The following is a 13,373-nucleotide window of genomic DNA, read 5'->3' on the forward strand; positions in this document are numbered from 1 at the left end:
TTCTATTTCTAGTTCTATTTCTAGTTCTATTTCTAGTTCTATTTCTAGTTCTATTTCTAGTTCTATTTCCTTTTCCTTTTCGATCTCGATCTCCATCTCTACTTCCATGTTTTTTTTTCCTTTTCCCTTTCATTTCCTTCTCTATTTCAATCTCGACTTCCTTTTCGATCTCCGTCTCCGTTTTTATCACCATCTCCATCTCGACCTCCATGTCCATGTCCATGCCCATCTCCATATATATGCTCGGCGCGGGAGAGCTATTCCTGGGGCCCTCCTTGGAGCTATAGAGCACTTCCAGGGTATCCGACGCGACTGCGCCGGGCGGGAAGCGTTCGACGTTGGTCGTGTACGTTGGCGATATCCTGCCGCGGCAGATTGGAACGATGCGACACCCCATCAGAAGCGCTTGGCGAGTTTAGGAGAGTACCGCATCGACCGGACCCATACCCATCCGGCACACCGATCCTGAAGCTCCATTTTGGCAGGTTTCGACTGAAAGACATACTGAGATGCGAAGGCGCCGTCCTTCGTCTTCAGGTACTGCCTGGCTAGCTCAGAAGAGCTCTCGAGTCGGCCAATCTTGTTGCTCGCGACGCTGCAGATAGGACCTCGGAGGACCGGCGCCTCAACATACTTCATGAGAGAGGGTCGGATCTGATCCATGTCGATGGAGCGCTCAGGGTGCCTCGCCCGCCATACAAGTCGCTGCCAGTCTACCTTGGGGATCTCCTTCACCTGGTGTTCGTTGACGAGCTCGTTTGGGACAGCAAAAGACAGTACGAGACCCTCCTCGGCAGGGACGCGACGCTGAGAAAAGTTGGCATACTGCTCAGCAATATCGATGTCCTTGGTGAAGTACACCAGATCGCGTCTCGTCTAGTGGAAGTCTGTGAGAGCAGAAAAGAGCTTCGGGAGATGGAGAGATCCATCTTCCTTGAAATCAGAGACCAAGCCCATCATTGCTCCGCCCTTGTGTATCATGGTCTTCCCATAAACCCTGTTTGGCATAGCAGCCACGGTGCCAAGGTCCACGTAAGGAGGCCCATGGTAGTCCAAGAGACGTAGTACGACGTCAGGCGAGGGCATGAGGAGGCAATTCACCTCATAGTCTTTACGGCGAATTCGCCCGTCGAGTCCTTCTAGGAACTGCCAGGAAGTCTGGAAGGTGTCGATGACCCATTCGGATGCAGACTTTGTCGCTCGAATCTCGTCGAAGTCGCTATCGAGGATAGCATCGGTCAAGTCGCTATTGACGCCCATCTTGAACAGGGCCTGCCGCCAATCGTGGGTGAGACACCATGCATCCTCGATATCCGCCATACGTTTGACGTAATACTCTGCATGGGCGATGTCGTCGTCGCCGTATCCCAATTCTCCTGGCGTTTGTTGAAGATCGTGCCAGGTTTCGAAAATTGCGTCTGCAATCTCAGGCCGGAGACCAAGGAACTCGAGTGTCTCCTGCGAATTGAACACCTCTGGGATTTCCACGACGTCATCGGAAGCAGACGTGAACAAGGAGTATGAGGCCCTAGAAATGGCAGAGGAAGCCAGGCTTGGGAGAGGGGGCGTCGGCGTCGGAGCTGCGAACGATCGCAATAGCTTCTGATGCCGCGCTGAGAACGCGCCTCGGGTCTGTGCTTGACATGTTGAGATGGGATATTGTGAGAAGATAAAAGAAATTGGAAGACGAGAAAGGGGAGGTAAATAGGTGAAAGGGGGGAAGCCTGGAAAGTGGAGTGATGTTGAAAGAGAAGGAGGAGGGAGATGTTGAAAGGGAGAAGGAGGCGGCGAGGATGGAATTTATACTTCTAGCAGGAACGATAAGCTCTTGTCTTCATTACGTGGACAGCGCCTGAGCAGTCCACGAGCATTACATGTCTGTACCTGAGCAGTCCATGAGCATTACATGTATGTACCTGAGCGGTCCATGAGTAGTACGTGTATGTACCTGAGCGGTCCATGAGCAAGTTCCCGGGCGGTGTCTGCCTGATAAGTGCCCGAGCGAGGCGGCTGAGGGTTGGTGAGGGGAACTATACGGTCAAACAACATGTGTGGTGGTGAGGACTGGTTTCAAGTGTCTGGGGTCTAAGCTTGAGCGAGTTATGTAGACTATCTCTGCTATCAGGAACCACGTAATATTTCCATGTGTATGATAACCCAGTGGCACGTGGATGTCGGTGGGTGAATAGCGAGTTCCACTTCGTGGGAAGATTGAGTGTGGGTGCCTCTTGCCTCATTATGTTGTGCTGCTGGCTGTAATTAGTGTACTTCAGAACGCTTGGCCGCGATCACCGCGTTGCAATCCCCACGCACTCTCAAGGATCTGGACCACTGCATTGGTGCCACCGGCTTCTTGTGATGTCACCTCCTGCTATATTCACACGAGGCGCTGAGCATAGGGGGGGGGGTAGGCATCGCATTGCCCATAGTTGCCCAGTCATTGCGCAGATGGAGATGGAAATGGAGATGGAATGGAGATGGGGGTGGGAGTAGAGACAAATGCTGTCCAGGCTCGGCTCACCCTTAGCTCAGTCATGCTCTGGATATGGTCACACACGAACATAGAAATTCCCAAGGACAACTTTAGGGGAAAACACAGTGCAAGCTGATCCAGGACAAGACCGGGTTAGGGTTGACCAGTTGGATTTGTGTCAAGGAAACCCGCCTGGGAGACTCTTCTCCTTGGCAAGCTTAAATCAACTCTTCATTATCTGCGCAGCCCCCCGGATTCCGAGACCCTGTGATGATGGACCGTTTTATGAGCTAGGATCAATCGGAGCGGAAGGCCGAGCCGTGTCTTGACTGCGATGACAACCCGGAAGCGGATCATTTTCATCGGGATCCCTCTATCTAGATCCATATTGACGGTAAACCATGTCCGTAGGACCTGAAATGTCCTCCTGCTGCGATTTCGCTTCCTCCATCCGGCTACTTGCCCGGAGCCAAGGTGAATCTATCACAGACCGTAAATTTCTTGACCGAAATGCAATTTGCCCGGAACGGTCGACTGTTGAATTTGTTCTTAGTGGCCGCAATTAAGGTTCCGGTCTGGCCCAGCCGCCAATATAGCCTAGACACCGCTCCCGTATTACAACATCCGGCAAACCACTCAAAGGAGTTGAAATTGATTACTCGCGAAAATGTTGACAGGATTACCCGGAACCAACTGGATTGCTGCTTGCTGCAGTGGCGAGACCCAAGGTTTCTCGTTGTTTATTTATATCTTTACTCAACCGACCAAAAGAAACTGCGGTTAATAACTACCTAACCCATCTCCCCATCCTCTATCCCTCGACTGACCCGAACTACCAAAATCCCACACCATCCAGATCTTCTCCCATCACCCCATTGTCAACATGTACCTCCCAACCCTCCTCTCCCTGGCCTTCGCCACCCTATCCCTAGCATCACCAACACCAGCACCGGTAGACACAGATGCAGACACAGACGCAGACGCAGTAGCCCCCAGCAAGCTCCGCGTAGTCGGCGTCTCCGTCCTAGGTTCTGGCTGCCGCGCCGGCACGGCCGATGTCCGCGTCGTGTCCACCAAAAATACCGCCATCGAGATCGCGCTGTCCGATTACATCGTGCAAACCGGGCCCGACACGATGGCGGCTGATTGGCGCAAGAATTGTAAATTGACGCTGAATTTGGAATATGATGCCGGGTTCCAGTACGTATCTCTCCCCCCATACTCAGGTCATCAAAACATCAAGTTAACTTTCCCCGTCCAGACTATCAACCCTAAAAACAACCACCCAAGGTTTCGCCCACCTCCCCGCGGGCGTCAACGGCCAATGCCGCGACACCATCGACTTCACGGGCGACGACCGCGAGGTGAGCTACGGCATTGCGCTGGACGGGGCGTGCGACGGGGCCTTTTCGCTGTCGGCCAGTCCGGATATTGCGCTGTGGTCGGCGTGTGGCGGGGGCACGGCGATTTTGAATGTGAATACGGAGTGCTGGATCTCGCCGACGGAGAAGAGGGCGCTTATTGCGGTGAGTTTAATCGCTTCTTGAGTTGAATTGTCTGGCTTGGGCTTGGGTTGGGGGTTTTGACTCCTTGAGGGGAAGATGAGTAGAGCTGACAGACGAACAGGTCGATAGTATTAGTAGTAAATTGGTGGTTCGGGTTGCGCTTCAATGGAGGAAGTGCTAACGGGGTGGTCGTGTGGGAACTTCAGGGTCGATGTCGGGTTTTTGTTGGGTTTCTTGGATCTGGGTTGGATGTTTCACGAGTACAGTACTGTACATACCGACTTGATTATCTAGGGGGGTTCAAAAAGTAAACAGTTTCCGTTATAATCACGAGGCAAGAAACACGATAATTAGGAAGAAATGCATTCCATTCAGCGCCGTAGCTAGGTACCTGCCCTTAGCTCCCCGCGAAAAGTGACCGATCTCAGATCTAGGTATCCCCTTCTCGCCCGTATTTCCTGCCCCAAGTTCTCGCCCGGTTGGGAATTGCCGACAATTGACTACATACGGTCTAATTACCGACCATTAGTACCCTTGGTGACAGTCGGACCTGGGACTACTTTCGCCCAAGCCCTACTCTTCTGAAATGCTGCGTGCAGTTCAGGCTCCTTGACAGCCAGCTTGGCTAGAAATTCGTCGGTAATATTCTGTATCGGCACCGGCTTGCTGTCTCCGATGAGCGTCAGTAGCAGGTGCATATACTCCACCGCCAGCAGCTCAATAATTTGATTCGCCTCCGTTTTACGGCCTGCCTTATTTTGTATCGACAGCCAAGTAGCACACTGAATATTCAGCAGCCTCGTCGGCCTCAACACCGCGATCCCATCCTGCACCACAACCCCCCGTTCCGACAACGACTGCCGCACCTCATCCGGCTCCCACAGCTCGATCTCGACCGATTCCTTCATCCCCTCCTTCTTGTAATAAACCCGCCCGCTCTTTGACAGCCTGAAATGGCTGGCCCGAGCCAGCTTCTCGGAGCGCCGCGGTCGGGCACCCTCGGGCACGAGCACGCTGACCCCGCCCACGGTCAGATTCGGCACGCCGTGGAGCACCAGCGCGGCGGAGCCTATGATGGCGTAGGGCCTGTCGCCGAGGGCCTTGGCGATGTCCCAGCTGATGGTATGCACTAGGGCATTGCCGATGCCGGGTTTCCGCACTACCAGGCGGGTGGGAGCCGGGGTGCCAGAGGGACCACCGCCATTTATTGTTAGGTCCCTGGTGGCGTTGACGAGGACCCGCGTAGAATCGGGATCACCACCACCGGTTGTGCTGCCTCCCCTTCCGGGGCCGGGGCGGGCATCGATGATCGTCGGCCGGGGACCGCCGGTTTCGGCCGCGTTTGCCGTTCTTCTGGCTGCGGGCCTGTTGTTGTTGTTGTTGTTACTGGTTGATGAATTTTGGTTGTTCATCTTGTTCGAAGAATTCTCGGCAGTGACTTGAGTTTCAAACAGAAATCGGAGGGCGGAAAGTCGCGGTGTGGGAAGTGCCAGTGACGGATGGCTGAGTGACAAAGTGGCAATACAGTCGAGACTCGAACGATGCTGAGATGTAAGTAGATGCTAGCTATGAAGATAATAATTCGTCTTTCGAACGCCGGTTCTGCAACATGTTATATATTTATCGCTTGAAATAATTTAGAGTAGTTCTCAAAAGGATTGGGAGTTGTAAGACGTTTGTTCCTGCTTGGGTCTGAAGGATCAATAAGTTTCGTAGACTTGCACAAGCCACAATCCCAATCTCCTTCCAAGCGGATGGAATCATTGTGATTCCACAATCTTTTTTCCTCGAAACGGTTAGTTATTTGAATGTTGATTGATCCTAGTGGCGCCTTCATCTTCGTATCCCTTCGGGCCTAAGGAGGCCCGCCCTTCCCAGCCGTATCATGATTTCTTGGCCCTCTGCACGACTGGGTTTAGTTATGGCGGGCAGACCGGGGCAGTGCTGGCCGTACCAAATCCTAGGTATCGGAGGGAGCCCCGCAATGCATTTTCATTTCCCACTGTCTTTGAATGGCCGCGTAGCAAGTAGCGAGTGGTAGTCGTTGAAGGGTGAAGCATCAGCATAATGACATTATCGCCAATGGCGGCTCAATGCGGCACAATGCCCTCATTGCCGTGCAGTCACCGCAGTGAATCCTAGTGTCTTCTTGTAATTACTGTTAAGAAAGACTCTGGAGAGACACTGCACGTAGTCGAGGGTACCACTGCCTTCGGGATGTGGGAGGAGGTCGCCCGTTCGTTATCCACTAGGATTCCAGAGGGAGTGTGTGAGAATAACCTCGGCCTTCTCTTGGGATCTTGACCTCAATCCCGTCGGGATCCCTGTCCCACTTTAACAAAAAAAGCCAATTAGGATGCACAGAGAACGGTACCAGTGCGTTAATGTTGGACGGAAGGAACGGCGGAGGCTAGCTACAAAATATATAGCCAATTGTGAGGTTAGAGAGCCCTTAAACTGTGGAGCTGGCGGACTGGGCTCGAGAGAGTCAGCTCGCCGATTTGGGACCTCCCGCATTCCGCCCTGAGTGTGGAGAGTGAGTGGGTGGTGAAAAAGAATTGGGAAGGATTGAGAGGCAAATGGACAATTCACTCACACGATTGAGAATATGAGTGGGCTGTCAGTCCGTTTCGGATTGCAACATCGGAACATCCACAGCACCCTCCACCCTGGAAGACATGATTTGATTTGTTGGTTAACATAGCTCCCTCCTTCCCTCTTCAGCTGTTCTTTGGGGATGGTTTTAGGGAGGGTTGGTCAACGACGTTGATGACCTTTGCGGTCTTCAATCTTGTTCTTCTTTCGCTTGGGCACTTCTCTTGCAAATTAACGTAATTACCTCTAACGATATCATAATGTTCATCACGAGATTGGGGCTTCGACCTCCCCCACCGTACCACATCTCAAGTTATAATTACAACATTCTAATATCATCTGCCAATCGATACAATGAATAGGGTCGTGGAATGCATACCTACCTGAATTAGCGAATGCAATTAATCTATCACCTTCAGATTAGGGCAGGTGCGGACCTGGATATACATGGACAGTTACACAGTCAAACTTTGCGATGCATACCCGATTCGGGCGCCCTACCTATCCAAGCGCGATGCATACCCAATTCAATTTAGGCGCTCGTGGATCGAGCTTTCTCAACAACTTCCCCTCAAGCAATTTCGCAAAGGAAGCCCGAAATGTTGCAACCGCAAGGTCTTCCCAAAGAACCATCGGAGTCATGAGTCTCATGACAGAGCTGTGGTTAAACAACTGTATATATTGTATCTAATATATAATACCCAACTGTTCCCCGTCCTTCAATTTCTGTCTCTCCCACTTCTCGTTCACCATACCTACCTATCCTCAACCCGACCCACCAATTCCACAGAAACTCCTCGCGACCATGCAACTTTTGACTCTCGTCCTCGTCAGCTTCCCCACGTCTATTATCGCCGCCATAAGCGGCCGTTGCAGCTCCACCTGGCCCGACTGCATATGCCTCGACCGGAATGTTTGCGAATCTAAATGGGGCGGTGCAGCCATGGAAGGTGAGCCAGGCAACTGGCCCTGCCCCAATGATCCGGCGAACGTCTGGGGTTGTATAATTTCCGGGTGTGAAGGCATAAACACCTGGTGTACTTGGACCAATACCTGCAACAATATTCTTCCCAGTAAGTACTCCAATAAGTCGCTATCTTCACCTTCTCTCGTTTTGTAATCTGATAAGTTGTGACCCATAGATCCGGTGTGTCCTGGCGGTAATGATTTTGTTTGTTGCGCCGGATAATGGAGTCAGACTGAACCAGGGTGGGGGACTTCTCAAAGATCTTTGTTTTCTCTTTCTCTCGTTATCTGTCTGTCTCTCTCTCTCTATGGTCAGACAGTGAACGCAAGGGTTTGCTTGTTTGCTATTGAATTTGAAGTTCTGTTACTTCTATGACCTTGCAAAATTGGATCTTGAGTTATACTATAATAGTAGATGAACAGTAGAGGCGAAGACCTTCGGTCTGACCCTCCAGGCAATCAACCACTCTCTTTCCCTTCACTTGCTCGAGCTAGAGGGCTCCATTCCAACAGTCCAGAAGAGTGTCGCGAGTCCTTGCCTGAGATATCGAGACTTGTGTTCTGAGTTATATGCCTCCGGTACTTGTTGGGGTCGTTTACTTAGCCAACCAGATTCCCCTGCTTCTTCGGAGGTTGTTCCAATCCCACGGTCACCATACAACAGAGATGTGTTGCTCTATTGCCTCTTACGTGTTATGTCACTTGCCACGGTGTTCATACCTGGGTAATTGAGTAATAACTCTAGTGTCCTTTGCACATGAGGCTTGGGCTGTATGGAATAACCAGTAACTAAGTGAGCGAGCGCCTTGGTACAATCGTTCCTCGTTATAGTCCCCTATCCCAATCCCAATGCTGAATACTTCCCAATTCCGTACCCCCTTTCTCACCCAATGATTCCATGCGTTGGACCACACAACAACAATAATTACACCCCATGTCTCCCAGCGGCGTCTGCGGCCCAGCGAAAGTTTTATTCCGATTCCAACTCAAAGGCCTCCGTTCGAAAAAAGAGCCCAAATAAAGCCAAAGCTCAACCCCTTACCTCGGCCCCAGCGAGAGAGACTCTGAGACTGAGAGAGAGAACCAAACACATGCAGGTTCAAACCTCGTAACGCTCGCATTCACTCGCCAACAGGCTACAGACATTCTCCTGCAACCTACCTAATGCATACTACGTCCCCCCACACGATACCACAGTACCACCTTCGAGAAGTTCAGACGGAGCTCCCTCCGCAGCCCAATGAGTGGGACACTGACGAGAAGAACAAGGCAGAACTGAACAACTCCAAGCCAAGCCAAGCCAGGGAACGGCACAGATTGCATCTGAGACTGATGGAACTGTAACTGTTGCATACTACAGACAACGGTGTAGAATACCACCTTCTCTTTGGTGTGTGTGTGTGTGTGTGCTTCCTTCTGGTTCGTTTAAGGTTAGTTACTATGTAGCTAGCCCCGTTGCGTTACATCTGTTCTCTTGGTGTTTGTCAGGGGGGTTTCTCGGTCTCGCTACAGGCTGTGCCGCAGGGCGACAGTTGAGATGCAAGTGTTGAGAATGGACCGGCGCGGCACGGCGCGGCGCACAGGCGGGTGAGGTTGCAGAGAGAATTCTGAGGAGAAGAATCTGGTGTTGTGGCGTAGTGGTAGCGGGGGGCTGCGGGAATTATAGCGATTTTGGGATTTTTGAAGGGATGGGTGTAGGAAATTGGGGAGTTGGTGGATGCTTGTGAATGAGATCTATGGAATCAATGTGGGGGGATTCCCCATTAATATCGAGAAACCAAACTGTTCTCGGACAAAAGTAAAAAACGCGCCCCGAGCTGAAATATTGAACTTCGTCGGGATCTCGACAATTGAACCCGAAAGAAACGAAGGGGAAAACAGAAGAAAAACAGGAATTTGGAATATGAGCCGGGTGCAACCGCTACCCGAAGGGAAGGATTCCAGTTGCGCGACGCGCGAGGCAGACGTCGTTGTAACATGGGGTGACATGGGGCGGCATGGGTTAGCACGGAGTGTTGCGATTCGGTGAATTCGGTCCCGAGGCAGCTGTCGGGGGGGCATTCCCGGAGATGGCACGACGGGAACCTAGTTTTGGGGACTTTGGTAAGTTGCGCAGGCCCTTGGGATGTCGGGGAGTCGGGGGGTTAATATCTGTGGCGGTCCTGCGTCGTGTGAGGAAGGGTGAACTTCCGGTGAAGAGAAAGTTGAGAAAGTCGGTGCTGGGTTTCCGGTAAACCGCCGGTTTCAGTCCATCCGTGTGATTCCTTCCGTCCGCCCGTGAGCCGGCTATCATCCTCGCGATCACGGCCCGCTTCTGCAGAGCAGAGAACAGAGAACGGAGAACAGGGAATGTAATGGCCTCGACGGGCTAACACCCACCCGCGGTCACCATGTTCTACGACTACGATGACGAGCAGTATTATGATCTCAACCAGTTCCACCCGGCCCGGGGGCCTCAGACTTACAGCACCCTCGAAGTCGTGTCCCCAAACTCTAATCCCACGCTCGACACCGAGAAGATCCTCACTCTGCACTACGACAAGGAGGTTGTCTCCCCGATCCAGCAGCAGCAGCACTGTCTTCCGCTTCCAGTGCCGCTACTAGATCTATCACCAGAACAACAGCAGCGGCAACAGTCACCAGAACAATATCAAGCACAACCAGGACAGCAACCAGACATCCTCCCCCCGCTACCGACACATTCACCACAACAACACCAACACCGAGCCCAACCCTCCGGCCTACCATACGACCACCCAGACTACTACTCCCCCCACGCCACAACCATCTACAGCGGTGACCACGGCCTCCACGGCGAAAAGATCCCCGCCGAGCGAGTCCCCGGCGGGATGGACGGTATCGGCAAAGGAAAGATCCTCGGCCTTCCCCGACGGACCTTTTTCATCCTCGTCTGGGTGACCACGCTACTGATCGCCATCGCAATCGGTATCGGCGCAGGAGTGGGCGTGGGGTTGAAGTCACACAGTTCCGGTGCCAATAGCAGCGGGAGCAATAATGGTGGTAACAATGGGAATGATGGGGGGTTAGTTGGGGGGGTATCAACGGCTGTTGGCGGTCCGGGGTCGATGCCGGATCAGACGGCGTCACCGGGGTCGGGGTCCCAGACGCAGTTGGGGATGGGGGGGTCGAGTACGGGGTCTAGCGGGTCAGTCAAGACTAAGACTAGGACTCACCAGAAGCCGAGCACCACTTTGACTACCTCCTCCCGTCCCTCATCGTCATCCTCATCCTCACCTCCACCCGAAGAAACAACCACCTCTAACCCCCCACCTCCCCCAACAACAACAACCCCAACAACCACCTCCAACCCCCCTCCCACATCCTCCCCCACGAGCTCCCCAACTCCCACCCCCACAGCCCAAGCAGGCTACACAAACGGCCGGTGCGTCAACAACTGGGGCGGCGACTGCATCTGTCTCGACGCCGACGAGTGCGCAACCCAATGGCAGGGTCAACCCTACCGCGGCACAGTCGACAACCGGCCCTGTCCGGGGAGCAGCACCAACCCGGATCAGACGACAGGAGATACTACGGGGGTGATGGCTTGTGTGGTGCAGCCTTGTGGGGGGAGGGGGAGGCCCGCGCAGTGTTTGTGGGCGGATGCTTGTGGGGGGGATACGGCGGGTATGTCTATGCTTTTCTTGTTGACGATAATTGATATCAGGTTTTGTTTGGGAGCTGACTAACTGACTGATTGACTGATGGGATAGAGACCTCGAGTTCGGCTCCGGCATGCCCTGGTGGGGGCGATTTCGTATGTTGCTCGCATTCCTGGGTTTGAGATATACGAAGTACTAAACGTCGGTAATCAAACAGTCTAGGGGTGGCCCAGGTGGGTGGTGAGACAGACGAACTGAGGAGGGTCATTGTGAAGTCACGCTGCAGCGTATTGTCAGTTCCGATCAACCCAAAACCACCTGTACATATAAAATCTTTGTTTACTTTTATACCAACAACCTCTCCAACAAGACCTTGGACAAGCAAAAAATGGGGCTGTCCGGGGATTGAACCCGGGACCTCTCGCAGCAACAGGCTGACACAACCCAAAGCGAGAATCATACCGCTAGACCAACAGCCCATCCTTGTATCGTGTGCGATATCGGAGGCAATTTCGTTTGTAAGGGGGTCTCGCGCTCTATGAAGGTGTGTCCCGATTTTTGCAAACCCTCTTCAACATTTGTTTGTCCTTTCTTCAACTGTAGCCAGCCATCCGGTATTTGCTTTTGCCTCGCCCTTGTTGCTCTCAACGACCTGTCGGCTATCGGGAGGGTTCAATTGTCGATCGATTGACTGTCGCAAAACAATCGCACCGTCGACGATGGGCGTCACCGTCTCGAGACCAGATCAATTGCCGAGGGATTGATCTCGTTTCTGCGATCGGGACCTCAGCCCTTTCGAAATGGAATTAACAAGTCGACAATTGGGGTGTGACCGTTCCACAGGGTCGGCCAAACCCAACCGGCCCTAGGTAACGGCCAACCTGTCGTGTCAATGCCTCCTCTTCGAGTCGTTGAGATGGCAAAAGTTCAGAGTTTCGTCCAGCAAGAATAATTCCAAAAGAGTGGAGATGCAGACTTTTTCCGAGGCATGGGAACGCACAAACGGAAATCCGACGAATCACTCCGGTATCGGACTCCGCTTCGATGTCACTTGTTTTGCACAGGTTCTCATTCATAGGGTCTTGATAGTTAATTGATGGCAATGACTTTGTCAATGGTTGTTTTGAAGGCGTAAGATGCTGGTTGACTAGAAATCGAGAGCACAAGTCAAACATTCTGCTGGTGGCATTAGATTCTTTGTCAACCACATGCGGGTCTCAGTAATTATCTCGAATTACACCTGCAAATCGAGGACTACTGCCTGTTAATGACGCTAGTAATCAGTTTGACAGACCTATTTTTTGGAATGCAGCTCCCCCAATCCAAGTAATTCAAACGACTACCCTCAACAACCAACACTCCGGTTACACCGGACACCACCGCGGTGAATGTAAGGTGAGCAAGGTGAGGGTGACTCAGACGCACCGCCATAAACCCGCTTTCCGGGCGGCGGGTTCATCAGCGGATTCGGCTCAATGGTCTAGTGGTATGATTCGCGCTTCGGGTGGATAACCCACCGCCTGATAACAGGCAACAAGATGTGCGAGGTCTCGGGTTCGATCCCCGATTGAGCCCCAGCTTGGATCCTTCTTTTAGTATTTTGCTTGTCGAGTTCCGTGTGGTATTTGTGGTGTTGTTGAGTTCATTCATGTTGTTGTACTTTTGCTTTGCGGAGGGGGAGATGCTCGGAACGGTATAGAACTGGCAGGCTGGTAGCTGTGAGGATATTGAACCACCCGATTTCAAATAACAACAGAACCCTTCTTAACAACAGAGACAAGACGTTAAGGCAGCTTGGTATGACTGGGGGTGATGGTACCGACAAGGCCTTGCGCCCATTAAGTCCAGAGACAAGCGTAGCACATGAAACACAGCACATAAACTCCAAGGAGCAGAGACAGATGTAAAAACGCCCCATACTTTTACAAAACTACTTTTACAAAACCACCATCAACCAACACACCCATCCAAGGGTTATTCCCAACTGTCAACCGAACTCCAACTCCCTCACAACCCAGTTATCCATCCATGAGATCCCGTACCTTTCGCAGCTCAAAACCATCTCAAAACCAACTCATATCCCAGTCCAAATCCCTTGATTTTACATCCATGTACATGTACATTTGGCACAGCTTACATCCCGTCCCGACCAGCCATAAAGACCTCTTCTCCCGGTATCTCCATCAGATCCATCACCCCCTACACCACAACCTT

At 52.3% G+C, this 13,373-nt stretch overlaps 4 protein-coding genes and 2 non-coding genes across 6 annotated transcripts; 3 read left to right on the forward strand and 3 right to left on the reverse strand.

The window, feature by feature from the left end:
• Window positions 1-396: 396 nt before the first annotated feature.
• C8A04DRAFT_24670 (uncharacterized protein) lies at window positions 397-1,645 on the reverse strand (the record flags this gene model as incomplete). Its single annotated transcript, XM_062779253.1, has 3 exons — window positions 397-876; window positions 949-1,528; window positions 1,626-1,645. The coding sequence occupies 3 exons, from the start codon at window positions 1,643-1,645 to the stop codon at window positions 397-399; spliced, it is 1,080 nt and encodes a 359-aa protein (XP_062640791.1).
• A 1,711-nt stretch (window positions 1,646-3,356) lies between these two features.
• C8A04DRAFT_24671 (uncharacterized protein) lies at window positions 3,357-4,159 on the forward strand (the record flags this gene model as incomplete). Its single annotated transcript, XM_062779254.1, has 3 exons — window positions 3,357-3,673; window positions 3,735-3,999; window positions 4,100-4,159. The coding sequence occupies 3 exons, from the start codon at window positions 3,357-3,359 to the stop codon at window positions 4,157-4,159; spliced, it is 642 nt and encodes a 213-aa protein (XP_062640792.1).
• A 334-nt stretch (window positions 4,160-4,493) lies between these two features.
• On the reverse strand, window positions 4,494-5,390 carry C8A04DRAFT_24672 (uncharacterized protein; the record flags this gene model as incomplete). Its single annotated transcript, XM_062779255.1, has 1 exon — window positions 4,494-5,390. One exon carries the CDS (start codon window positions 5,388-5,390, stop codon window positions 4,494-4,496), a length of 897 nt encoding a protein of 298 aa, XP_062640793.1.
• A 4,539-nt stretch (window positions 5,391-9,929) lies between these two features.
• Window positions 9,930-11,381, forward strand: C8A04DRAFT_24673 (uncharacterized protein; the record flags this gene model as incomplete). Its single annotated transcript, XM_062779256.1, has 3 exons — window positions 9,930-11,184; window positions 11,273-11,314; window positions 11,377-11,381. The coding sequence occupies 3 exons, from the start codon at window positions 9,930-9,932 to the stop codon at window positions 11,379-11,381; spliced, it is 1,302 nt and encodes a 433-aa protein (XP_062640794.1).
• A 168-nt stretch (window positions 11,382-11,549) lies between these two features.
• Window positions 11,550-11,638, reverse strand: C8A04DRAFT_t15. Its single transcript has one exon. It is a non-coding gene; the product is annotated as a tRNA-Pro (tRNA).
• Window positions 11,639-12,628: 990 nt separating this feature from the next.
• On the forward strand, window positions 12,629-12,734 carry C8A04DRAFT_t12. Its single transcript has one exon. It is a non-coding gene; the product is annotated as a tRNA-Pro (tRNA).
• The last annotated feature ends 639 nt before the right edge of the window (window positions 12,735-13,373 follow it).

The sequence above is a fragment of the Dichotomopilus funicola genome (genome assembly GCF_033296635.1).
Source record: "Dichotomopilus funicola strain CBS 141.50 unplaced genomic scaffold C8A04scaffold_3, whole genome shotgun sequence".
NCBI classification, from domain to species: domain Eukaryota; kingdom Fungi; phylum Ascomycota; class Sordariomycetes; order Sordariales; family Chaetomiaceae; genus Dichotomopilus; species Dichotomopilus funicola.